Consider the following 26619-nt stretch of genomic DNA (forward strand, 5'->3'; position numbering starts at 1 on the left):
TAAACCTAATTTATGCAGTTTAGAGGGCAAATACAAAATGTTTCATAATTAGCTGTTAAAAATCTGGTCCTGGATGTTAATTGGTCAGAGTTTCAATTGTGCAAAAATACACTCTAGTAACCGCTATGAAACAAAATACTACTTCACCAAACTACTGTTTATATTGCTGCACATTACTCAGAGTTTCTTCTAATACAAGGATGGACATAATGAATTTACCAAAGAAAAATTAACGCTTCAGTCAATGTTTTTTAATCCCCTTCTCCCAATTTGGAATGCCCAATTCCCACAACTTAGTAGGTCCTCATGGTGGCGCAGTTACTTGCCTCAGTCTGAGTGGCGGAGGACAAGTCTCAGTTGCCTCCTGAGACCGTCAATCCGCGCATCTTATCACGTGGCTTGTTGTGCATGACACCGCAGAGACTCCGCATGTGGAGGCTCATGCTACTCTCTGCGATCCACACACAACTTACCACGTGCCCCATTGAGAGCGAGAACCACTAATCATGACCACGAGGAGGTTACCCCATGTGACTCTACCCTCCCAAGCAACCGGGCCAATTTGGTTGCTTAGGAGACCTGGCTGGACTCACTCAGCACGCCCTGGATTCGAACTCGCGACTTCAGGGGTGGTAGTCAGCGTCAGTACTCGCTGAGCTACCAAGGCCCCCCAGAGAAGATTTTTTTATAATGTTGTAACTAGTGCCCGACTGACTTATCGGTCGGCCGATATTGGCCTTTCACCAATATATCGGTATCGGCGTATATTTTACCGATATGAAAACTTAATGCAGAAAACAATGCTTTAGAATTGGGTTCCTAGCGTAGTTTGTCCAGCAGAGCGCACTCCGACTCCACTGTTTACAGAGCTGACTCTGAGCTGACGGTGGCTCTGCAGACAGGGCGGGGTTGAGCTGTGTGTCATCACGGTAAGTTGTTAACTAGTTTGTGAAATACATACTGGAAAGTTAATAAACAATGACCCCATAATTTTCCCTTTTCAATATAATTAATATAACGTCAACCTTGTCCCTGACAACCATGTCACTCATGTCTGTTTGCTGTTAGCCAGCTATAGTTTGTCAGTGCAGTCAGTAATGTAGCAGATTGAAAGGTAAACATCAGAGCATCTTTTTGCAGCTCAGCAGACAACGGTGCAGTGATGGATTGTGTCTGTTGAGTGTAGATTTCATGCTATGTTATTACCTAGTTGGTGAGACACAATGCTGGAAAGTAAAATAAACGGTATCCGTCTTTTACTCTCCGTGACAACGAGCTTATAGCTAACTAGCTAATCACGTAGCTACTTTTGTTGTCAGCTGAGTGGAAGCTAATGTGTAAACATGTATTCACCAAACTGTTTTGTTCAAGATTCACAGTTTGGTACCCCCTTCAACTGAACAATTCCAGTCATTGCATTTATAAAATGTAATATTTAAAAGTCTGGTTTTCCACCGTTGAAAGTTTCCTCTGAACTTGTATAGCAGAATACAGTGTAACACCGCTGCTGCTGTTTATCTTGACTCGGCAGTATTAATATTGTCAGCATTTGACTGATACTAAACAGTACAGATGTTTATTTAGCTAATAATTTTTTGTTTATTCTTTATTTTAATGGTCAGCATTTGACTGATACTGAACATACAGTACTGATGTTTATTAAGCTATTTATTGTGTTTTTATTTATTTTTTATTTTCTCAGTGTTCATTTCTAGAATTTGTTGACAATGGATAATAATAATAATGTCAAATATTCTTTGATAAAAATATTTAAGAAAGCAGCCTTCTGAGTACCTTTGCATAGTCATATCGGTGCAGAATCGGTGAAAAATCCACATAGAAAAGGTCTGTTTTCATTCCAGCTCAAAAATTTAATATATCGGCCACCATATCGGTAATCGGTGAATTTCCCCGCTCTAAAATCGGTATTGGTCTCAAAAGTCCCATATCAGTCGGACTCTAGTTGTAATTGTTTTATAAAAGCAATAGGCCTAAAGGAGGTTGTATTCCACTACACCACTCCTTTGTAGGCTACATTCACAAAGTGGCACAGCCTCTCGTGCCTTATTGCATAATTGTTGGAAAAATTGAAATGGTGGCATATTAAAGGAATGTTCTGGGTTCAATACAATTTAAGCTCAACTGACAGCATTTGTGGTGTCATGTTGATTACCACAAATAATTTCAACTTGTCCCTGGCTCCCCTGGATATTTAACAAAAAAGCTGACATAGAAAGGGATTTAAAATGGAAGTTAATGGGTCCAGTCCATAAATACTAAAGTACACGTTGTTTAGCTACAAGATGTAAACATTATACGTGTTAGCATTCTTTTAGGGTGACAAAAGGCTTACTAACCTAATGTGTTTATGGGTACAGTGCTGTGGAAAAATATTTGCCCCCATCCTGATTTCTGATTTTTCATACTAAATTGTTTTAGATTGTCAAACGAGATATAATATAAAACACAGGCAACCTGAGTAAACACAAAATACAGTTTTCAAATATATATATTTTTTTATTGAAGCAAAAAAGTTATCCAACACACATCACCCATTTGAAAAACTAACTGCCCCCTTAAATTTAATTGATGGTTTTCCACCTTTAGTAGCAACAACTGCAACCAAACGTTTCCGATAACAGGAGATCAGTCTTTCACAATGCTGTGGTGGAATTTTGGCCCACTCTGCTTTGCAGAACTGCTTTAGTTCAGCCACATTGCAGGGTTTTTGAGAATTAACTGCCCGTTTAAGGTCCTGCCTTACAGCATCTCAATCGGGTTCAAGTCAGGACTTTGACTAGGCCACTCCAAAACTTAAATTTTGCTTCTTTTGATCCATTCAGAGGTGGATTTACTCCTATGCTTTGGATCATTGTCTTGCTGCATAATCCAGTTGCGCTTGAGCTTCATTTCACGGACTGATGACCGGATGTTCTCCTTTAGGATTTTCTGGTAGAGAGCAGAATTCATGTTTTTCTCAATTATTGCAAGTCGCCCTGGCCCTGAAGCAGCAAAGCATCACCATCACACTACCACCACCATACTTGAGCGTAGGTATGATGTTTTTTATGGAATTCTGTGTTTGATTTACGGCAGATGTAACGGGACCCCTGTCTTCCAAACAATTCTACTTTCGACTCATCAGTCCACAGAACATTCTCCCAAAAGGTTTGTGGTTCATCAAGGTGTGTTTTTGCAAAATTCCGACAAACCTTAATGTTTTGCTGGGTTAGCAGTGGTTTTCGCCTTGCCACTCTTCTACTGATGGCATATTTGGCCAGTGTCTTTCTGAGAGTGGAGTCATGAACAGTGACCTTTATTGATGCGAGAGAGGCCTGCAGCCCCTTGGATGTTATCCTTGGCTTTTTTGTGACTCCTTGATGAGCTGTCGCTGTGCTCTTGGAGGAATTTTGAAAGGTCGGCCACTTCTGGGAAGGTTCACTACTGTGACAAGTTTTCTCCATTTGGAGATAATGGCTCTCACTGTGGTTCTTTGGAGTCCCAGAGCCTTTGAAATAGCTTTGTTACCCTTCCCAGACTGATTTATTTCAATCACCTTTTTCCTAATTTCTGGAATTTCTGTCAACCTTGGCATAGTGTGCTACTGGGTGAGACCTTGTAGCCAACTTCATGCTGCTGAAAAAGTTCTATTGAGGTGTTGATTTGATTAATCAGGGCTGGGTGTGTCTATTCCAGCTGAACCTCATCATGAATGCAGTTTCATAGATTTGGGGATTTCCCCACAAGGTTTTGTCATCATGGCAACTAAGTTGTAATATTAGATGCAAAGATAAGCTTAGTAAGAGATTTTATCACACTAAAATCATGTTAATACATATAATGTTTACATCTTGTGGCTGGGGGTGGGAGAAAAAATAGATTCTCTGATGCATTGCGATTCTCCAATGATTTTGAATCGATTCTCAAAAATTAAGAATCGATTCTGAGTTCAATTTAAATCACAGCAGTGTTTTTGTGTGCCCCAGAGACAGACCCTGCGTCCGAAACTTTGTACTGTCACAGTATGTTCTGTATTTGATTAAGGACGCACTTATCTGCCGCTAAAACATTACGTTCTTTTAGGTATGCATGCGAGTAGTATGAATAGATTTCGGTCAAACTACATCCACGGTCTTGGGTATTGACACGTGACCCGAATATGACGTAAGAACAACAACCGTGAAAATGATCTGCTCTGGCTTTAAACAAGCGCCATTTAAGCACAAGGAACAATTATCTTGGTATATATAGCACTTACAGTTGATGAGCTGTCCGACTCGCGGTTCACTGCCATTCCTTTAAATCCAGTGTTTTGAACGTGACGTCGCCTGAGCTCCCAAGGGATTATGGGATTGTTAAATGTCCAGTTGATCCGCACATCAAAATCTCCCCGGAAATAGTAGATGGATTCTTGGATGCAGCAAGAGTGAGATGCTAGAAACGAATGGTCTGGCGTGCATATGCTAAAGCCAAGCGTGCTACAGAACCATTGTCCCAGATTGAATCTATGACCTCGAAATTTATTCACAAACTCAAGCACATAGCAATGGGAGAGTTTATTTGTGATAACACACAGCAACATGAAAGACGAGCATGCATCCGTTATTGCACTGATTTGCTCAGAAAGGGAAATTATATCTGAAAATAATGCTGAATCATTTTGAATCGTGAGCCCAGTGAAGATTTACACATTTACTTGTGACTATACCTTTTGAAATTGTGTGTAATGTAGCGTTTATGGACTGGCCCCATGCACTTCCATTGTAAGTGCCTCACTTAACGAAAACATTCCTGTAAATGCTATTCAAATAAGTGTCTGTCACTATGCAATTTACCTAGACCTAGTTAGTGACCGCTTCACTAACTGCCGTGAGTAGTGAGATGACCTCAGTCCCCTCAGCATAAGTCATTTTTCTTTGTTTGGATAACATCCATTGAGTGTATTTTTAATGCCATCTACTCAGGCCATTTGGCATTGGAAATGTGATTTTGATTTGCTAAAAAATATACCAAAAAAAATTATATATATACACATACATACACACACACACACACATTTATATACACATACACACACATTTATATATATATATGTGTGTGTGTGTGTGTGTGTGTGTGTATATATATATATATATATATATATATGTATGTGTATGATCCTTCTCCCAGTATATTTTTCACAATACTCAGTATTGTGTTCAGATCTGGTAATAATATTTATTGAAGTTACTGCGGAAGAGCGAGTGAGGTCCAGGGGGTGGGGAGAGGAGGATGGATAAAGGAGGCGTTTCTTCTGAAGAGCTGGGTCATGGTAGATCTGAGTCGAAGATGCTGTCCCTTTAAAAAACAACAACTGCCTAACTGTCTCTAGTGCTGTTTGTCAATGCCGTGGAGGTATGTGCTGGTTGGCCGGCGCTCAAAGCCCAGGCCTCTGATTGGACCAGTGCCGTGGGGGGAGAGGCTTAGTGTGGATGACATGGGAGATGGGTGTCTGCCAGGCAAAAACAGCCTGACACTGATTGTAAAGGGTGGAGAGAGACTAATAGAAGGAGAGGAGGGGAAAGAAGACAGGCACGTGGATTTCATGATGCAAGGTTTGGATGTACATGTACCTGTGTCATATTTTGCTGTTGTGTGTGTGAGTGTGACGCTCATAAAAAGCAGTGGGAGTGATACAGATGGGTGTGGTGTCGGAAGCGGGCGGAATTTTTTCCCTTTTGGCGCGTCTAGTGCATGTCCTTGCTGCTTGAGCAAGAGTGAGTGTTTGTGTGTGTGTGTGTGTGTGTGTGTGTGCGTGTGTGTGTGTGTGTTGGCCAAGCAGGAGGCAGGGTGTGGTGCAGCTGTATTATCATCCCACCCACCCTTCCCCCCCCCTCCTTGAGTGAGTGTGTGTTAGGGCCATGTGGGGGGTGAAACGCGGAGGGAGGGAAAGCGAGAGAAGGATTGCTGAGGGGGTGAAAACAGAGGAGAAATGAGCGGTGAATGAATGGCATTGTTTGCATGGCCATGCTTGTGTTGCAGTCCTCTCTCTTTCTCATGCACTCTGGCACGGGCTCAACACACGGCATCTGTGCTCTCAATGCCATTCTCGCCACGACCCTACAGGAATAAGTGTTTGCCTTGTTTCTATGAAGGCGTCATTGATTGTTTTTGCTACTCAGCCATTTTATTCTCCTGTATCCTACATTTTTTTTTATATATACACACACACACACACCTTCAGCCTAGTATTTTTTTTATTCCCACTTCCGGAACATTCTGTACTGTTGTCTTGGTGTGTGCATTTCCGTTAAGGCCTCATCATGGCACACTCCTTAATCAATAGCTCTGTGTCTGTGATAGCATGAGGGTGCATGCTAGTGAACATCATGGAGGCGGCTTACACCACCCCCCATATCGCCGCCAGTGCAGCAACACCTGTCATGGATGGAGGTGGGGGCTGTTCAGATCATCATAGTAGATTTGGTTCTCACACAAGCATTGTTGTTACAAACAAGATTTTGGGGTAAGTGAATTATTGGATGAACGGTTTAACAGCATATTGTCTCTGCTTTTCTTAGACAAATGTGATGCGATCATAATTACTTAAAGTGAAATCTCACATCCAGATATTCAGTATGTCTGGCAGGTGTCACCCCTGATTTTGTGAAATTGTATTTCCATTTTGGAAAAGTTTTTTTATTTTATTTTTTTTTTCGTTTTGACTGTCCTGTCCTACCACGACTGTCCTACCATTGTCATGTTCACATTGTAACCTTCATTATGCAATCCAATTTTATGATCTTGACAGGTCTTGATGGATGATAGGAGATTCATTCCATGTTAACCTAACCAGAGCTTCCCACAATTAAATGTTTTTTGCAGGGATGAAATATTAATGTGTCTGGAAGCAGCGGAATTCCAAATTGTAAAACACATTTCTGAATTGTAAAAAAAAAAAAAGTATATTTACCAATAGCAGGGTCAGACATTTATAAAACTGCTTAACTTTGGAGGCAAATTATGACCCTAGGAGACATCTTTCTAACTGACTAAGATATTGTAGAATTCAAACAACTGAAGTAAAAAGTAAACAGCATTTTGTTATGTGCATGGATGGGTTTGGTGGAAAAAAAAAAAAGCAATTTGCAAGTGTATTTTTCCTTAAGTTAATAGCCCAAAAGTTAGAGCAGATAACTCAAGAGCTCTTTGTGCAGGTTGCTGTCAACAAATTACGATTAAATGAATGGTAGTAAAAGTTTTTTTTTTTTTTTTTTTAATTAGCAGTCAGTCATTTCCAGCTTGAAAATACAGTATGAATACAGCAATATGAAAATGTGTTTGACTGCTACATGTGCAGTGTGATTTGAATTATAGATACATTATTCTGTTTTTATCTGTAACCACACTTTTGTGTAGAGTGTCCTTAAAATAAATAATTGTATTTAAATGTTAAAACATTTCATGTAATAGTCGCCTTTTTTTTGCCAATGTGTGAACGGCTTGTAACGCAACTTAAAAAATGTGCCCTTCCCGGACTTCCTAGGTTGCCTATTAAAGCCTATAGACTGATTTTCATGCGAAGGGAGCGGGACGCTTTTGCCGGGAAAATCCAAAAGATGTGACTTTAGGCGCGCTCCCGAGAGCCTTGCCTCAGACAGTAATAGATTCTCTTCCGCTATTCAACAGCGACAACAAACTGCAACACTGGGTAACATTATTTTAGAGATGGAATCCAGCAAATGTCTGGCTCCCAGCAAAACACCGACTCCTACACAAAAAATAAATAATCTACTGAATCCCATCTGGCTAAGCGGAAACGTGGTCGAGCGAAAACTAGAGTGAACATCGGCAGGGCATTTGATTCCTGGAGGGACCTTCATTCGGTTTTTGGGAACAAAATCGACCCTGAATTGGCGTTCTTCTTATTGGACAAGTAAGCTTACATAACTGCAAAGCATGTGAGATATAGTGCCATAAGGATTGATCTGTGTAATTTCAGCTAACTTGACCTTGCTTGCTAACGCTGACGAATTGCAAACTACCTTGCTTCGTAATTTTCAAATAATTTCAACGATCTTCTCTTTATACTAAAAGTCAGGTTAATGTCAATGTTAATCTGTAATTATTCAGCAAGGTAAACTACAATAACACATGAAATGAATGTTAGACAATGTTCAAGATAATGCAAAAAGACCCATTCATTAGTGTAACGTAATTTGGTTATACAGAAAATATATACAATCTGTTATTATAAAACAATAGCACATCGATATCAAAATGACAGTTGTGATGGAATCACATCAATACTGAATTGTCAACATATTTATAATGTACTTTTTTTTATAAACGGCTACTGTCATCATCCACCAAATTTAGCTAACAGCTATTGATAAAGCTGGCTAGCCAGCTAACACTGACATTGACTGCATTTATACGATAGCCAATCATGCAAAGAAAAGTGATTACGTCAAACTACAGTCTCGCATAGTCAGACCTATATCCACACTTTGTTTTAGCCCTGTTCCAGCACTGGAGAGTCAAATATAATATGCAGTTTCAAAGTTTGTAGTAAAACAATCATAACTGTGTAATTTTAATTATGCTACCTCATCTGTCAGCATGATGTTGGTGAATCACGTTCAGCCTCTTTGTACGTTACTTCATTGTTTTGGTCTGCTCTCTCGTGTCCCTATGGAGTGTGTGCGTGAGCACGAGCAACAGGTAGCTGGCTGCAGTTCACTTAACGGCCACAGGTGCCATTAATAACAAGGGTTTCTGAATCTTACATACTGCCTTTAAATATTATAAAATGTTTCTGGAAAACAAAAATTTTTGGTTATGAAACCTGTAATTTTTTCCCCCAACCAAATACTTTCTAGAAACTGAGAATAGGGAATGTGATGTAGCATTAGGGTTCATTTATAAAAAGATTCACAAGAAATCACAAGATTAAGTACACAAGCAAGAAGGGTTTGTACACTGTGTTTGGCTTATCAACAAGAGTGTGAACTGCTTCTCATAGCATGAAGTTCCCAGGCCAGAACCAGACACGAGCACTACTGTGTTTTCATCATGGAAAGTTGTTCCACGGGAAATACGCCTGCCTTCAGCTGTTGCGATCCACACAAGCTTCATGCTGGCAAGCCTCAGGGGAAATCACTTGGCCCCCTTTATGTTTACTGCTGGCAGAATATATGGAAACGAGGAGAAAGTTTTACCCAGGCCAGAAGCTCTGTATACAGTAAGCCACAGCAAGTCTTGTACTGCCTCATCATGAGGAGGCCATGGAAGCACAGGAAGCCAGCCTCAAGGATGCAGACTTCTCACCATTAAAAGTGAAAAGGATCTGTCAAAGAGAGAGACTTGATTATGACAAACGGAAGGCAGTAGACACTGGAGAGGTAGCATCAAGCTAAGTGGCTTCCTACTTCAAGAGCTTCAAGAACTGGCAAGTAGCGAGGAGTGCAAAAATTGTTCTGATTACATTACTTTTATAGCTGCACTTAAGGAGTTTAAGCTTCAAGAAAGTACAGCTCTGGAGTTTGACACAGGAGCAGACTGCCAAGGTATTTGGTATCTCTGTATGTTAACTGAAGATGTCAAGAGCCTTAAAGAAAACCGCCAGAATTTTGGGAGAGCCAGGCACAAAAAGGGTTGAGAACATGCTCCTTCAGTGACAGATAAAGTTCTTGATGTTAAATATTAAGATGTTGACTCGCTTTTCTTTCAAATTAGCATGCTACATGTATACAGGTTATACTGTATTTGTTTTGTTTTTCTTACTGAATGAGGTCCTAATGTTAACAAAGTAATAAACCTCATTTTGAAACATTAAGGTATATATTATTACAACTGATTCATCCTGTCTCATAAGGCAAATATCAATAGCTGACCCCACAAGGAGATTTCTTCCTGTATATATGAAAGGAAACATTTTACATCTGATTTTTGTTTTGTTTTTTTACCTCCAAGATTAAAAATTATTAGCTTTGTAATAGATGTCCATTTTAATGTATTTATTTTAATATAATTTCAATAAACCAACAGAAAAAGGAATTAGCAAATCGAGAAGCAAATGACCCAGGAATCTGATGATGGAATCCTTTTAGATAATTTTATCTCAATCCCCATCCATGTTCTCTTACATTGCACATGCCTGAGCTGTTGTAAGCAAAATTTGTTTAATTTTTTTGTGCTCCTGCTTTTTCTCAGAAATGTCCTTCCTGTAGTTGGTCTGTGTTTGGCTGTGATATGAATAAGTTCCTCATTGTTTGACAGGTCAGCTTTTTACCCAACTGATAGAAAAACTGTTATCGTCAACTATGAGCAAAAATGCTACAACAGCTCTTTTTTCTGTCATCTGCGTTTGAGCTAAATCGGTGACTTTCTACTGAAATGCACTTTATAAACCTAAAGTGTTTGACTTTAAAAAAAAAAAAAAATGCACCAAAGACTCGAGGAGAACATAAAGCTTTCACTTCTGCATGTGTCTGTACTGTATATGCAGTTAATTTAGTACTGCATTGTGGAATGGTTCTTTAATTTGGAAGCTAATTGCTTTCGTATGACCATCCGGTTTAGTTTGATATTTTACTTAGTAATGATGCTAGATCTTTACTGTAATTATGCATTTCCAAATTAGACACACTTAGGTCCATTTAAGAATGTATATTTAATCTACCACCTCTGCTCCCCATCAATATAAATCTTTCTGCATTTTAGCTGAGTCAAGGGAAACGTTACTAGACATTAGTATGTCTAAGGAAGCCCTTTATAATTTGAATGGTTTAAATTCACACTAATCAGACATTTTTCTTAGGGATATATGGGTGCTGTATTTGAAAACCTTCAACGGGGTAACTGATAGCATATAACTTAAAAATGCTAAAGACATTCTCACGTTCTGTTCCTTTCTGTTATGCTCAGTCTGTTTTAACAGCCCCTGTGCTCAGTATCTGAGCTGCTTCACCACCAAGTTCAGCCTAATACCAGTACTATTTGGGAATATTACTCTCGTACATACAACTGTAATGAATGAAAAACAAAGTGGCATCACTGTTATTAGGAAGCTTGATTCTGGGGTAGTATGGTGGCACCAGTGCAACACCATGTAAACATGTCAGTCTATCGATTTTTATTTGTATTTATTTTATTTTTTTTTTTCCTCATTTTACTATTTACTTAACATTTGAGGATATGAACTGGCTATTTTTTTTAATGCACTTTAGTTTAAAATGGAATGCTGGATTTTAATAGCCATGAATGCTCTTTGTAATAATAAAACATGCTGCTGTTTGGTTTAAATGTATTTGTTGCACCCTCTTGTGGACTGTGGAACAAAGTCAATGAAAAAAATTTAGTGACATTAAAATTCAAAAGTAATTTGAATTTTGATTTAAGGTAAAAATCAGAATTTAGTTTCTCAGCTCAGTTGACAGCCCTAATTTGCATCCTAGCAACAACATGTATCGTTTGGCTGTTCTCTGCTTATGCTAGTTGTGTTTTGTGGTGTGAAATTGCTTTTCATGATTTTACTTTTTGTTATATATTATGTGTTAGGCCTGAAGTAGTTAGTGATAGTTTTGTTGAATGGAGAAGACAAAGGTAATTTGGCTGCCAGTCTACTGAATGTAGGTCATTACGAGTTATGTGAAGACTCCCTGCCCCCTTCTCTCCTTCCCTCCCTCTGTCCCCTGCTCACACTTTCATTTGTCAGGTTAGGGGGCGGGGTTGGGACGGACGTCTGGTTTGTTGGGGGATGTTTGGTGGGGGTGTCTGAGTAAAAATCACTTTTTTTTCCTGGAATTTATCATGCCACTACTATTAATTTTTTAAATTTTACAGCTTGCACATTTACTTTGGCATTGTTAGTTTGGCATCATATGGACATTTTGTTGAAATAAAGCAATCTATTTGACTCAAAACCGAAATCAGAAGGGACTGAAAGAACATTAATACTGTTTAAAGACTCGAGAATATTTAGTGTATTCAGAAAGTATTCTGACCCCTTCATTTTTTTCACATTTTGTTACGTTGCAGCCTTATGCTAAAATGCTTTTATTTTATTTTTTTTCATATCAATCTACACTCCATACCCCATAATGACAAAGCAAAAAACAGATTTTTGGTAACTTTGCAAATTTATTAAAAAGAAAAAACTGAAGTCACATTACATAAGTATTCAGACCCTGAACTCAGTACTTAGTTGAAGCACCTTTGGCAGCAATTACAGCCTCAAGTCTTTTTGGGGTTGATGCGACAAGCTTTGCACACCTGGATTTGGGGATTTTCTGCCATTCTTCTCTGCAGATCCTCTCAAGCTCTGTCAGGTTGGATGGGGACTGTTGGTGGACAGCCATTTTCAGGTCTCTCCAGAGATGTTCAATTGAGTTCAAGTCCAGGCTCTGGCTGGGCCACTCAAGGACATTCACAGAGTTGTCCCGTAGCCACTCTTGTGTTGTCTTGGCTGTGTGCTTAGGGTCATTGTCCTGTTGGAAGGTGCACCTTCAGTCCAGTTTGAGGTCATGAGCACTCTGGACAGTTTTTTCATTAAGGATATCTCTCTTTTGCTGCGTTCAGCTTTCCTTCAACCCTGACCAGTCCCCCAGTCCCTGCTGCTGAAAAACACCTTCACAGCATGATGCTACCACCACCATGCTTCACCGTTGAGATGGTATTGCGCAGGTGATGAGCAGTGCCTGGTTTCCTTCAGACATGATGCTTGGAATTAAGGCCAAACAGTTCAATCTTCATTTCATCAGACCAGAGAATCTTGTTTCTCACAGTTTGAGAGTCCTTTAGTTGTTTTTTAATGTCTTGCTCTGAGATGCTTCTGTCTGGCCATTCTGCTATAAAGCTCAGATTGGTGGAGTGTTGCAGTGATGGATGTCCTTCTGCAAGTTTCTCCTATCTCCACACATGATCTCTGGAGCTCAACCAGAGTGGCCTTAGGGTTCTTGGTCATCTCTCTTACCAAGGCCCTTCTCCCCCAATTGCTCAGTTTGGCTGGGCGGTCAGGTCTAGAAAGAATCCTGGTTGTTCCAAACTTCCATTTAAGAATTATGGAGGCCACTGTGCTCTTGGGAACCTTCAATGCAGCCAAAAAATGTTTTGTAGCCTTCCTCAGATCTGTGCCTCAACACAATCCTGTCTCTGAGCTCTGCAGGCAGTTCCTTTGACCTCATGGCTTGGTTTGTGCTATGATATGCATTTTCAGCTGTAAGACCTTATATAAACAGGTGTGTACCTTTCCAAATCATGTCCAATCTATTGAATTTCCCACAGGTGGACTCCAGTCAAAGTTTAGAAACATCTTAAAGGTGATCCAGAGAAATGGAATGCACCTGAGCTAAATTTCAAGTGTCATAGCAAAGGGTCTGAATACTTATGTGATATTTCAGTTTTTTCTTTTAATACATTCATCAAAGTTATCAAAATCTGGTTTTTGCTTTGCCATTATGGTGTATGGAGTGTATATTGATGTGAAAATAAATGCATAATTTAAAGCATTTTAGCATAAGGCTGCAACATAACAAAATGTGAAAAAAATGAAGGGATCTGAATACTTTCTGAATGCACTGTAGTTTTGCAACACTCATAAAGGAAGATGGCTATTTGGTTACAGGATGTAGTTGTTTGATGAAGCTTAATTTCTGGCCAGCATTGCAAGAGAAAATTGCTTTTCCTAACAAACCAGTGAACCAATTATACATAGCACCTAATCAGAGTTAATGAACCTTGAAGTAAATTTCATCTTAGTAGCAGAAGATGGCCAATGCTGCTGTTTATTAATAGGGCTAGTACACTGATCCTTTGGTGTTTGCCCCCACTGGCAAATAAACTTCAAATATTTGTTGCTAATTACAATTTTAGTGGCATTTGGTGTCAAGATAAGGTGCTTTTCATATTAGTGTCAGCATAGTGCTTATATGGTTTTAAAATGTTAATCATTTTAGGATTTTTCTTCTCTAATGGTACTGCCTTGTATTGGCACCATTGTTTTGAATCTGTTCTGACATTAATCTGATTCTTATTTATCCCAGTAGATTGTGTGCCCGAGATCACACAAATACAATACTAGAAGACCTGTCATCACTGGTTAATTGATAGTCTGTACGGTTTTCAACTGAATCATTGAAGGTTCAACCAGTTATATTCTATGTCAAACATTTTCTTTCTGGATGCAGGAAGTCTGCTACCTTTTGTTTGAAGATATCCAAATATAATCCTATAAGGAGAGGTTCTCATTACCGAGTGGGGCTGCTATCAACATCAAATTAATGTTGAAAACAAGCAAGGCACTCGATTGAGTGTCTTGCTCATTTTCAACTTTTATTTGATAAATCATAAAGGCATTTAAGATTGTTTATGAAATAGTTAAATTTAAAAGCTTTATAGCGATGGCTAAATGTCAAATAAAGTGATGCATGTGTCCTGCAGGCATTCGACCACCCATCCTCAATGGGCCCATGCACCCTCGTCCCCTGGTGGCACTGCTGGACGGGCGGGACTGCACAGTGGAGATGCCTATACTGAAGGACGTGGCCACTGTGGCCTTCTGTGATGCCCAGTCCACCCAAGAGATTCACGAGAAGGTATTGTCCCAGTTTATTCCCCTTTCTAAGCCTGCTTCTTATACAATTGGTTTCATGTCTCTGAGTTTTTACTCTGACCATTTGTGCTGCCGTAGGTTCTAAATGAGGCCGTTGGAGCTTTGCTCTACCACACCATTACACTCTCACGAGATGACCTGGACAAATTCAAAGGTCTTCGTGTCATTGTGAGGATTGGCAGTGGATTTGACAATGTTGATATTAAAGCTGCAGCAGAGTTGGGTGAGTTTTAACCCAGTTGTGTTCTTGTATAATGAAATGTAAATTTGATTGGTTTCAGAATCAACCATTTGAACTTGTTGTCCAATCCATCCTGATCTCAATCGTGAACAGGTATAGCAGTATGTAATGTGCCAGCGGCATCTGTGGAGGAAACGGCAGACACTGCCATGTGTTTAATTCTGAATCTGTACCGCCGCGTCACCTGGATGCATCAGGCTCTACGTGAGGGCACTCGTGCCTCCAGCGTGGAGCAGATCAGGGAGGTGGCTGGAGGTGCTGCCCGCATTCGAGGAGAGACACTGGGCATCATCGGGCTTGGTAAGTTCTTGATCTTACCTTTAGATCAGTATTAGCTACTAGGATGTATTTGATTTTAGTGTTTGTTGTAGTGTTGTCAAAAGTACCGGTACTTCGGTACTAAAATTAAAAAGATGTAACGATACCAGTGATTCTAAAGTACCGGTAGTACCGAGCACCGACTCTGTTTGGTACCCGCACACTGTCTTACTGATACACGACTGCTTTCAAATGCTCACACGCTTATGAGCGTGTGCTCTGTTACTCCTTTTACACTGAAATACACAATCAAATTAAAATCGTGATATGTCCTAGTATGATTATTAAACCGTGAAATGCTGCAATCTTAGTCTGTATGAGCTGCATGACCTTTAAATTAAAACACCGCTCATACACTGGAAACTCCACAGACTATGAGAATCATTTGCACTGTATGAGAGATGACAGAGCAGAGCACCAATCCACTGTGAAGCGTTATTTTTATATAATTTAAATAATTGAACCATGTAGCGAACTGTTTATCCGGAGAAGTTAAACTTCCGAAAAAATAAACGAAGTAAAAGCACGATTCATAATAAAAGCTAAACGCCTGAAATTTAAGACATCTCAACAGAAATACATTATAACTGTATAGTAAAATGTAATCCTCACTGTAGAAACTCATAATGATAATAATAATAATAAATAATGATTAATAAATAATGTTTAAAATAATACTAAAAATTGAGCATTATCACAAGCAAGAGTGCTTTTGTACTGAAGAAAAGTTTGTTAAAAATTGCAATGGTATGTTAAGTAATTGTTCTATTTTTTTACTTGTTTTTTTTTCTGATTAACAATTTGATTCACATATTAAGCTCAGAATAACAAAACACATATATGCACAGAATCAACAATTCACCCCCACTATTACCCCTCCCAATCCCCAACCCCACCCTGGCCCCCAACAACATCCCAGTGGTCATACATGATTATAGACACACAAAAAAAAAATAAAAATAATAATCACAGATATTGACAACTACACCTCTCTCTCCACCTCCCCTCCCTGAGAGCTCTCCAGAATTGCCAGATATCCGCCCCATTTCCCCACAAACAACACCTTTCCCCAGTGTTCTAAATGACCCTTCTTCAAAGGCCACCACCCTCCCCATCTCCGAGCACCACTCCTGAAATGAGGGCACTCCAGCCGACCTCCATCTCCTTAAAACGATCTGTTTGGCGATCATGACACTGATTAGGACCCAACTCTTTATGTGTCTATTCTCTACATCGCTGACCGCCCCATCTCCCAAAATAGAGAGTCTGGGGCAAAATGAAACCCGAGTGCCCAATACGTCACACACAAAACTCTGAACCTTCAACCAAAACTCCTGGATCTTATCACACTACCAAAATACATGAGTTATATCTCCATCCTCTAATTGGCATCGCCAGCAGGTGGGTGTGTCTTTAAGACCAGGCCTATACAATCTAGAGAGGGTCCAATAGAATCAATGTAAAATCTTTAGGTGCACCCTTGCATCTCTAGATGCAGACTTTTTTTTTTTTCTCCCCTTTTCTCCCCAATTTGGAATGCCCAATTCCCAATGTGCTCTAAGTCCTCGTGGTGGCTTAGTGACTCAATCCGGGTGGCGGAGGACGAATCTCAGTTGCCCCCGCGTCTGAGACAGTCAATCTGCACATCTTATCACGTGGCTTGTTGAGCACATTACCGCGGAGACGGCGCGTGTGGAGGCTTCACGTTATTCTCCGCGGCATCCACGCACAACTCGCTATACGCTCCACCGAGAGCGGGAAATACACATTATAGCTATCACGAGGAGGTTACCCCATGTGACACTACCCTCCCTAGCAACCGGGCCAATTTGGTTGCTTAAGAGACATGGCTGGAGTCACTCAGCATGCCCTGGATTCATACTCGTGACTCCAGGGGTGGTAGCTCCCTCTAGACCCAGACTTGATGTTTTTTAGTATCCTAGCCCACTCTCCCTCCTCCAATACCAAGTTTAAATCTTTCTCCCATAGTCTCTGATAGAAGTTAAAGCTCCACCCCCCAGACTCTGAATTAGCAGGGAGTAATACACTGATTCCTCATTACCTTTTCCAAAAGCAGTAATCACCCCTCCCAGAGTGTCTGCTGCTTTAGGGGGGTGTATGCTACTCCCAAAAATAGTACAGGGCAGGTGGTGCAGCTGTAAATACCTAAAGAACTGAGACCTGGGAATCCCAAAATGTTGAATCAAGTTTTCAAAGAAAATCAGCAGAAAGGGGACTTATTAATACAAAATTTTGGGTTCAGCCATATGCTCGAGGCAACATTTAAATAAATGTCTGAATTAAATGTCACACTGGACACTTGTCTATACTGAGTGCAAATGCGAGATAACGGAGTGTAACTTTAACTTCTCCGGTTAGTATGATAGGCTTTGCAATGGCGAAATAGGGTCAAGAACTTCCTGTTCAATACAAAACCAGGGAGGGGCTCTCTCAGGTGCAAGCGACCAATGAGCCAAATGTCTGCGACCGAACGCATAATAATAAAACAAAATCATGGGTAGGCCTAGCCCACCTTTGTCAATTGGCCTACGCAGCTTACTGAAATGTAATCTGGAATGTTTACCATTCCAAATGAAGGACTTCGCTATGCTGTCAAATTGCTTGAAATAAGAGAGGGGGACATCTGCAGGGAGAGATTGTAGCAGGTAGTTGAATTTTGGAATACAGTTCATTTTAATAACATTAACCTTCCCAATCATCGATAAAGGTTATGAAGCCCACCTGCCCACATCGCTCAAACCTTTTTATTAAAGGGTCAAAATTAACTCTAACTAAATCACACAAATTTGCTGGGAATAAAGTACCCAAATACTTTATACCTTATTTGGGCCACTGAAAGGCGCCTGGCTGAAAAGCCGTAACTGGGCAGTACGCTGTCAGAGCCAAAGCTTCGGATTTAGACCAATTAACTCCGTATCCTGAGAACTTAGAAAAGGAATGAATAATTCTGTGGAGGCAAGGTGTAGATCTAGTGCAGTCGGAGACGAATAATAAAATATCATCTGCATAAAGCAAAAGCTTATGCGCCACACCTCCTGCCATCACCCCTGGAAAATCATCTTTCTTATTGCAGCTGAACAACAAGACAGAAGAATAATGGGGAAAGAGGGTAACCCTGCTGGGTGTCCCTATCCAGAGTAAAGTAATCTGAAATCAATCCATTTGTCTTTATCGGATGAACTCAGAAATTTTGCCAGAATTGATTTGCGGCCAGAATTGATTTGAGGCCTGTCTCCCTCAGCGGATCGCTGAGCCAGGACCCTGTGAGCTCACACAATTTCCAGCTTATGGCCTATTATGTTGAGCAGATTTGGAAAGAGCCCCTCCAGGATTTCCACCATTTTCTGACCCTCTGCTCCTTCAGGAATTCCAACAATTCTGACGTTATTCCGCCGTTTACGATTTCCCATATCCTCCAACTTTTCCCAGATGCACTTCAGATCTGCCTTGGTTTGCTAGTGGATTAGCAGCTAATTCCCTCTACGATGACTCCAAATAATCGATCCGTTTCTCGACATCCGCCAGTCTTGTAACCATCTCAGTGAATTTCGTCTTCATGGCCATGATCGATCGATGTATTGCAGCAAGATCCTCCAAGTCAGCAACAACCTTCGTTGGCATTACCGATACGCTCGACAGTTGTCGCAGAATCTCTTTCGCCAAATCGACTCACTGGCTCGAGGCCTCCGGAGGGGTGCCAGCTTGAGCACGTAAGTGTCTTTTAATGTCTCCAAAACCCGAGGATTTTGAATTCTTTGACATTGTCTTCCTAGAACAATTATGGATCGGGGTGTATCGACTGGTTTAGAACACAAAAAGTATAAAAACTAGCAAAGTGCACAGAGCTTGCCGTTCACACGTCCGAACTTCGCATGGAGTCATGTGACTCCTATTTTTTACTTGTTAAAATTTTTAAAAGTTTAAGGACATTTTTGATTAGACACTTTTTTGATTAATGAAATTAAACTTTAAAACAAGGAATTCTGGAAAAATAATTAAAGGAAAAAAGGATTTGGGGAAAAAAGAGATTTCAGTAGGGACCTGCTTGAAAACAAACAAGTGTTAGAAGCACTTGAAGGAAACATGCATATCTTTTAATTTATTATTTACATTGAAATGTAACTTTAGGCTAAAGGAGTGTGTTCAATATCATTAACAAATTTTTTCTGTGGATCAAAATTTTTATTGAGAACCGTGAAATTTCACTGGTATCGGTACTGACTACTGAAATTTTGGTACCGTGACGATACTAGTTTGTTGCATTGAATTTTGTCCGAGGTATAATACAGAATGTTCATTCTTCTGCTGAAGTAATCATACAGCTTTAATGTGAATGATGAAAATGTAATGACACTAGATCTCACAATTTTTTTTTTTTTTTCAGGATGATGCTGTAAATTGGTTCCCATTTAGTTTGGTTTATTTAGAGGCTTCAGAACAAATGATTGCGTAATCATCAGCATCTCCTGAAATTTGTTTTGCTTTTCTAGTTGTGTAAAATTATAGATGGAGAGCTGAACTTGTATGTAACGATTATCTGCATAGTTTTGTGAGTTAAATGGCCTGTTCAAACCACAAGTCAGATTTGACTAAATGCAAAAATGTAAAGCATTTGTAAACAATTTCACACCGAACTGTCGTGAATCCGATGCCGAGTTGTCATCATTCTTTGCAAAAAATTCAAATACTTTAAATTAATTGTTTATTATCCAAAAGAGAAATATTCAACTGAAAAATTCTGTGAATTTGAAAATAAATCAGATCATCAGAATGGAGTATTGAAATTTGGTGTGAAGAATTACAAAGAGATGCGTTGTTTCATCTTTAAGTGTTGTTGTGCATTTCTATTTTATTTTTTATTTTTTTGGTGTGATTATGTCCCAAGTCAATTCAAAAGTTCATCTGATAGACTTTTGATAGTGATGGATTAAATTTAATCAAGTTTGTATACAGACTTCAGTTTAGTGATGTGCTTAAAATGGAACAGTAAACTGAAGACTAAAATGGTTTCTGATAATGGCTTTTCTTTAGGACGTGTGGGCCAGGCTGTTGCTCTGAGGGCAAAAGCCTTTGGGTTTGGAGTGATTTTCTATGACCCATACCTGCCGGATGGTGTGGAGAGATCACTAGGGCTCCAGCGCATGGCCACACTACAGGACCTTCTCATCCACTCGGACTGTGTCTCGCTACACTGCAGTCTGAATGAACATAACCATCACCTCATCAATGACTTCACCATTAAACAGGTACAAATGCAGCTTTTCAGCATCACTCTTCTTGTACACCGTATGGAGTGGTGTTTCACAATGTGATGTTGGACATTTTGTACATATACACATTGTAATGCACCGATTAGATACGGATATGAATCTGAGCATAGTTGACCCAAACCCATCTGTGATGGATCATAATCTGACAGACCTTATTTTGGTCATAACTCAATTTTGACAAAGTGTAGGTACAGCATTTTCCCTTTCCACGGCAGTATGGTTCATATGGACTTCTGTATGACTCGCAATTGGTATAAGGGCAATCTGGCCTATTTTGTCGATATGAGCTGTTGATGCCATATGTTTGACTGTTACACAATCATTCCCAAGATAAATGCCAAAGGTTCACTGTTATTTTACAATGCTTCTGCAGAAAAGAGATGCAAGTGTTGTTCTATCTGTTAAGGAACAAACCTGCCTTTGTACCTGCAGGTCCTTAAAAAGTCATAAATGTACTTTTTAAAAGTTAAGGCCATAAAAAGTCTTAAATATCTTAAATGTCAAGAAGTCTTAAATTTCGTTTGCTGAGGTCTTGCATTTTGGGGCGTGAATAGAGATGCTTAAAACAGCACAATCTGCACGAGTCAATCACACCTCTCTCTCTCGTGCAGCCAGCATTTAGTAGCTGACGATTGAGTTTAGTGTGAGCGCGCACAGGGAAGTGCAAGCACATACATTTTTACTGAACTTACGATGTTACACATGTATAAACATTCATAAACCTGGTTATCCGAAATGCAGATGTTATTCTTCGTCTCTGTAAGCGAGCGATGCGCTAACACTATCGCTCCTGTTTATAATCAACAAAGCTGTCAACATAGCAGTTTGCAAGCACGCAAGGTTTAAATCAAATCATGGCGCTTCCTTATTTTACATCACCTTTGACAAGAAATGTAAAGCTAACAGAACTACTCAGCTGCGAAGATACAGCTGTTATATCTCTCATCTCCACCTCGCTAGAGCTCCATTTGATATACAGGTATTTTCTCTGCCATCTGAATCAGTCAGTTTAAAAAATATTTGTAATAATAAAACAATAATATAATTATATAAATATAATATTAATAATATACAGTACTGTGCTAAAGTTTTAGGTACTTGTGAAAAATGTTACATAGTGAGGATGTCTTCAAACATAATGCCATAAATAGTTTTCATTTATCAGTTAACATCATACAAAGTCCAGTAAACATAAAAAAGCTAAATCAATATTCGGTGTGACCACCTTTGCCTTTAAAACAGCACCAGTTCTCCTAGTTACACCTGGACACAGTTTATATTGGTTGTTGGCAGATAGGATGTACCAAGCTTCTTGGAGAATTCACCACAGTTCTTCTATCTATTTAGGCTGTCTCAATTGCTTCTGTCTCTTCTTGTAATCTCAGACTGACTCGATGTTCAGTGGGGGGGCTTTGTGGGGGCAATGCCACAGAGCTCCCTGTTCTTCTGTTTGAATCTTTTCAATTTACAAAAGTAATTTTTGGGAGTCTAAAATGTGTTTTTCCTATTGACACACTAAAGCTGAAGATATAAATAACCATCTTAAGACAAATGTTTTTGTGAAACATCTTAAGTGCCTAAAACTTTTGCACAGTACTTTACATATGAAAATATTATCTATATTTAATATTTAGTATATAATCTGTTTTCAATTTACTTCATAACTAATTATGCAGCACATTTAATCTGTTAATATTTTCAATACATCTTGTCAACTTTAAACTGCCTTTTTTAAGTTAACTACCCACCCTAGCAACCGGGCCAATTGGTTGCTAAGGAAGCCTGACTGGAGTCACTTATTACGCCCTGGATTCGAACTTGCGACTCCAGGTGTGGTAGTCAGCGTCTTTACTTGCTGAGCTACCCAGGCCCCAGAAATTAAATTTTTAAATGAACTGCCCTTTAAATACCTGTTAAAGTATTTGTTAAAGGTACCTGCCAAGTAAAATGTTTTTTTTTAAATGTTATTCAGCACATGCTAGACATTAATAACAGCAGCACCATATTTGATTTTTGAGGCTGTGAGGGATAGACGTACAGTCTCTTCGATGAGCTGTACTCCAGTTTAAAGTGTTTTTGGATCGTTCCGCAGACAAAACATTGAAAAAATATATTTTCAAGAACACTCAGTAGACAAAAAAAAAAAAATATATATATATATATAATAATCCAGACAACATGAATTGTGGAAAATCAGATGGGATCTTGGAGCTTTTTACAGATTTATATTGTGCATGCCATTGAAGAGATGGTAAGTCTATCCCTCACAGCCTTGTTTCCATTCCCATTAAAAATCAAACATGGCACTACTGTGAATAAGGTCTATTGCGTCATGTCTAGCTGGAAAACAAGTGACTAAAAAGAAGGGTCACAATATAGGCTGCATACTTTAGGCTACATGTATTCATAATGAATTAATTTAGAGTTTTAATGTTGTATTATATTATTTAAAAAAAAGATAAAATATAAAAAACATGTCCAGATACATCCAAGTAGTCTCAGTGGTTTGTATTTACCTGCTAATTAATTATTTAATGTGTTTGTTTTTTTTTTTTTTATTGTGAAAGTGGTCTTAAATTTTTATTTTATTTGGCCTCAAGTCTTACATTTTATTCCTTCGAACCTGCAGATACGCTGATAAAAGATGAGTCAAGTTGAGCTAACATCGTCATTACCTAGCTTCAGCTTTACTCAAGTAGTGAGTAACTCTTTACTTTCACAAATGACATAATGGACGTGAACTCCCTAGATTCCATTATATAATACGCATTTAACATGTATTACAGAATTATTATTATTAATGGAAATTCTGTCATCATTCACCATCATGTTTCAAACCCGTATGACTTTCTTTCTTCCATGCAACACAATAAGGAGGTTTTAGACCGAATGTTAGCCTGAGTTACTATTTACTTTCAGTGAATGTGTTTTTATATATATATATATATATATATATATATATATATATATATATATATATATATATATATATATATAGAAAGTGAATGGTGACCGAGACTGTCAGTCCCTAACATTCTGTCTAACATATTTTGTGTTCCACAGAATACAAAGGGTCACACTGGTTTGGAACAACATGAGGGTAGGGAAATTATGACAATATTGAATTATGGCTGAGCTACCACTTTAAAGGGGTAGTTCACCCAAAAATGAAAATTCGCTCATCATTTACTCACCCTCATGCCATCCCAGATGTGCATGACTTCCTTTCTTTTGCAGAACACAAATTATGATTTTTAGAAGAATATTTCAGCTCTGTAGGTCAGTACAATGGACGTGAATGGGTGCCAAGTAGGGACTCCAGTAGTTAAATCCATATCTTCAGAAGTGATGTGATAGGTGTGGCTAAGAAACAGATCAGTATTTAAGTAATTTTTTGCTAGAACTTCTTCTCCCAACCCAGCAGGGGGTGATGTGCAGAGAAGAATGTGAATCACTAAAAACACAAGAAGAATGTGAAAGTTATCTGTTTCTCATCCACACCTATCCCATCACTTCTGAAGATATTGATTTCACCACTGGAGTCTTATGGATTACTTTTATGCTGACTTGTGATTTTTTTTTTTTAGCTTTAAAATGTTGGCACCCATTCACTTGCATTGTATGGACCAAAGGAGCTGAGAAATTCTTCTAAAAATCTTCATTTGAGTTCAGCAGATGAAAAAGTCATACACATCTGGCATGAGGGTGAGTAAATGATGAGAGAATTTTCATTTTTAGGTGAACTATCCCTTTAAGGGCTCTTGTCAGATCTGGATGAATTTGTCAATAAGAAGAGAGGTTTGGAAACTTCTAGTAATTATTATGGTGAAAATGACCCACAGGGACATTATATATAATGCTGAAATATAAACCAAAGCAAGATCATGTTTTATGAATGCCTACTTTCTCTATTAGCTTTTAGTTGTTAGTTCAGTGTAGTTACAGTTTTCAGTGTCAAAAGAATTTAGATCATTAGTTCTGTACACAGTACTGGCGCTCCCTAAATGCAGAGTATGCATCCTGCGAAGGACACCAAGCACAGAAATGCTGCCTGTTCGCGCTCCAGTTGTCAATTACATGTTTGGCAGAGCAAAAGGCATTTACACTTAACGTGGATGTTTACATGGATTTATAATGCTAATCAGCCCGAAGTAGCTGCAATAGTTTCCAGTACCCCCACAAGGGCTCGGGTTAAATGCATAAATACTGCTTATGACATGCGGGACAAAGCGCACTGATATATTGCTGCACAGGTTAAAAAATGTACTCTTAAAAACTGATGTCACAAGAGCCCATATTTACAGAATCACCCTGAAAATGACCATCACCATGTCACAGAAGAGCATGCGTTATCATCAGAGCCACAACTTACCTCAGCGTGCTGCCTTAAATTGTAGCTGCAATTTTAATCTTGAAATATCCGCTTGTCTTGGTGTTAAATGAAGGCGTTGCATGACGAAACTATTCTTTTTTCACTGTGTGGCGCGAAGAAAGTTTTTCACTTAGTTAGAAGAGCTTGATGCTGCAGCAGAGATGGACTCTGCTTGAGTGGCCAGTCACTGACAACGCGTGCAGCTATGTGAACTTCCGCTGTCGTAAAAGTCCCATTCAGTAATCTCTTAAATTATGCATTAATTAAAATTAAACCCAGTAATGTAACGACAGGTACGCCGCCCATTGTAATGAAGTGTAAGTACAGTTTCTTCATTCGAAATTTACTTGAGTTCGAGTAAACATTACCCACTTTTAAACCTACTCTAAAAGTAAAATCTTTTCCAAAAAGTTACTCAAGTAAATGCAGTGGAGTAAATGTAGCGTGTTACTACCCACCTCTGGAGCCAAGTAGTACAAAGTGTCAAGACCTGGTGAACTCTGGTTCGTTTCAAGCAAACAAACCCAGTTTGAAAATCCCCTAACAATATAATGGCCATCCACATAGTTTTGTGCAAAAACTGGAGCAGATAGAGTTTTTCACTCTTTAATTCTGTTTAATGTGTGTTGCAGATGCGTCAGGGTGCTTTCCTAGTGAACACTGCACGTGGAGGTCTGATAGATGAGAAAGCTCTGGCCCAGGCTCTAAAAGAGGGAAGAATACGGGGAGCAGCCCTGGACGTCCATGAGACAGAGCCCTTCAGGTAAGAGAAACACTGTTTACCATTTACTTTTATTATTCTAACATGTCTTAATTCTCTGAATTGTGTAGCTTGGTGAAACTAAACATCAAAGTGAGAAGATTAAGTAATTTTATAATGTACATTTAGTAATTTTTCTATGAAAGGCTCATGGTTTTACTAGGCCTGCACGATATTGAGGAAAAGAGCGATATCCGATAAATTGTTGGATAATGCGACATGTCATAGGAGCGTGTGACACAGCAGAAGCCCCCACTGCCCAAATATACTGAAGTTTGAGAAAAAAAGAATGGTTTATTCCAAATATCACAAACATACGGGGCTTCATACTTAATAAATAAATAAATAATTTTTTTTACATAAAATATCAAATAAAAATTGAGCCGTTGTATCCTAAAATTTTGTTGCCAAATTCCAGAACTGCTTGATTTAGATTGTTCTTCAAAAGCAAGATAGAAAGCTGAAGAGAAAAAGGAAAGCTGATAGCCATATCGTCTGGAGATATGGTCACTTTTAAAGGGGCTACAAAAGTCCAAATTTAATGAAATCCTAGATGCAGTTTGTGCAACCAAAATCCAAATAATAATCAGAAAAAAATTAGATTTGGTGTGTAGTGTTGGACTTTTATTTATATACAAGCCTGAAATACACCAGGGACTCTTATTTTGAAATGTCTGCACTCCCAGAGGTTTTCACAAACAAAATGTGTATTTTTACAATCATTTACAATATATACACTACAAAGTGAACATTTTCATATAATAAAATGAACAGTAATTCATCATCAAGATCATCATTGATGGTAATAAATATCCAGTGCAGTTTTAAGTGTCTGGGTGTCAACATCACAGAGGACTTGGATTGGCCTCACCATACTAGCTATGTGATCACAGCAGCGCCTATTTTTTCCCTCCAAAGGCTAAAGAAGTTTGGCATGTCAATTTGGTAAACTCCTACAGATGCACCATTGAGAGTATCCTTATCGGCTGCATCAATGCCTGGTATGGAAACTGTATCAGACCGCAAGGACTTGCAGAGGGTAGT

General features: G+C 39.0%; 1 protein-coding gene across 3 annotated transcripts in view; it reads left to right on the forward strand.

Moving 5' to 3' along the window:
- The window catches only part of LOC127417793 (C-terminal-binding protein 2-like), a 39436-nt gene that overhangs the window by 3628 nt on the left and 9189 nt on the right, over positions 1 to 26619 (forward strand). For 2 of the 3 annotated variants that reach the window (XR_007893338.1, XM_051658030.1), the window contains exons 1-6: positions 5462 to 5594; positions 14422 to 14576; positions 14672 to 14816; positions 14928 to 15134; positions 20205 to 20419; positions 25448 to 25578. Coding sequence is in view for 2 of the 3 variants with exons in the window: in XM_051658030.1 (XP_051513990.1) it covers positions 5477 to 5594; positions 14422 to 14576; positions 14672 to 14816; positions 14928 to 15134; positions 20205 to 20419; positions 25448 to 25578 (971 nt within the window). In the remaining variant the exon portion in view is untranslated. Of the gene's footprint in view, positions 1 to 5461; positions 5595 to 14421; positions 14577 to 14671; positions 14817 to 14927; positions 15135 to 20204; positions 20420 to 25447; positions 25579 to 26619 lie in introns of those variants that run through there. The other variant, XM_051658031.1, reaches the window with a different exon arrangement.

The sequence above is a fragment of the Myxocyprinus asiaticus genome, chromosome 27, assembly GCF_019703515.2.
Source record: "Myxocyprinus asiaticus isolate MX2 ecotype Aquarium Trade chromosome 27, UBuf_Myxa_2, whole genome shotgun sequence".
Lineage (NCBI taxonomy): Eukaryota > Metazoa > Chordata > Actinopteri > Cypriniformes > Catostomidae > Myxocyprinus > Myxocyprinus asiaticus.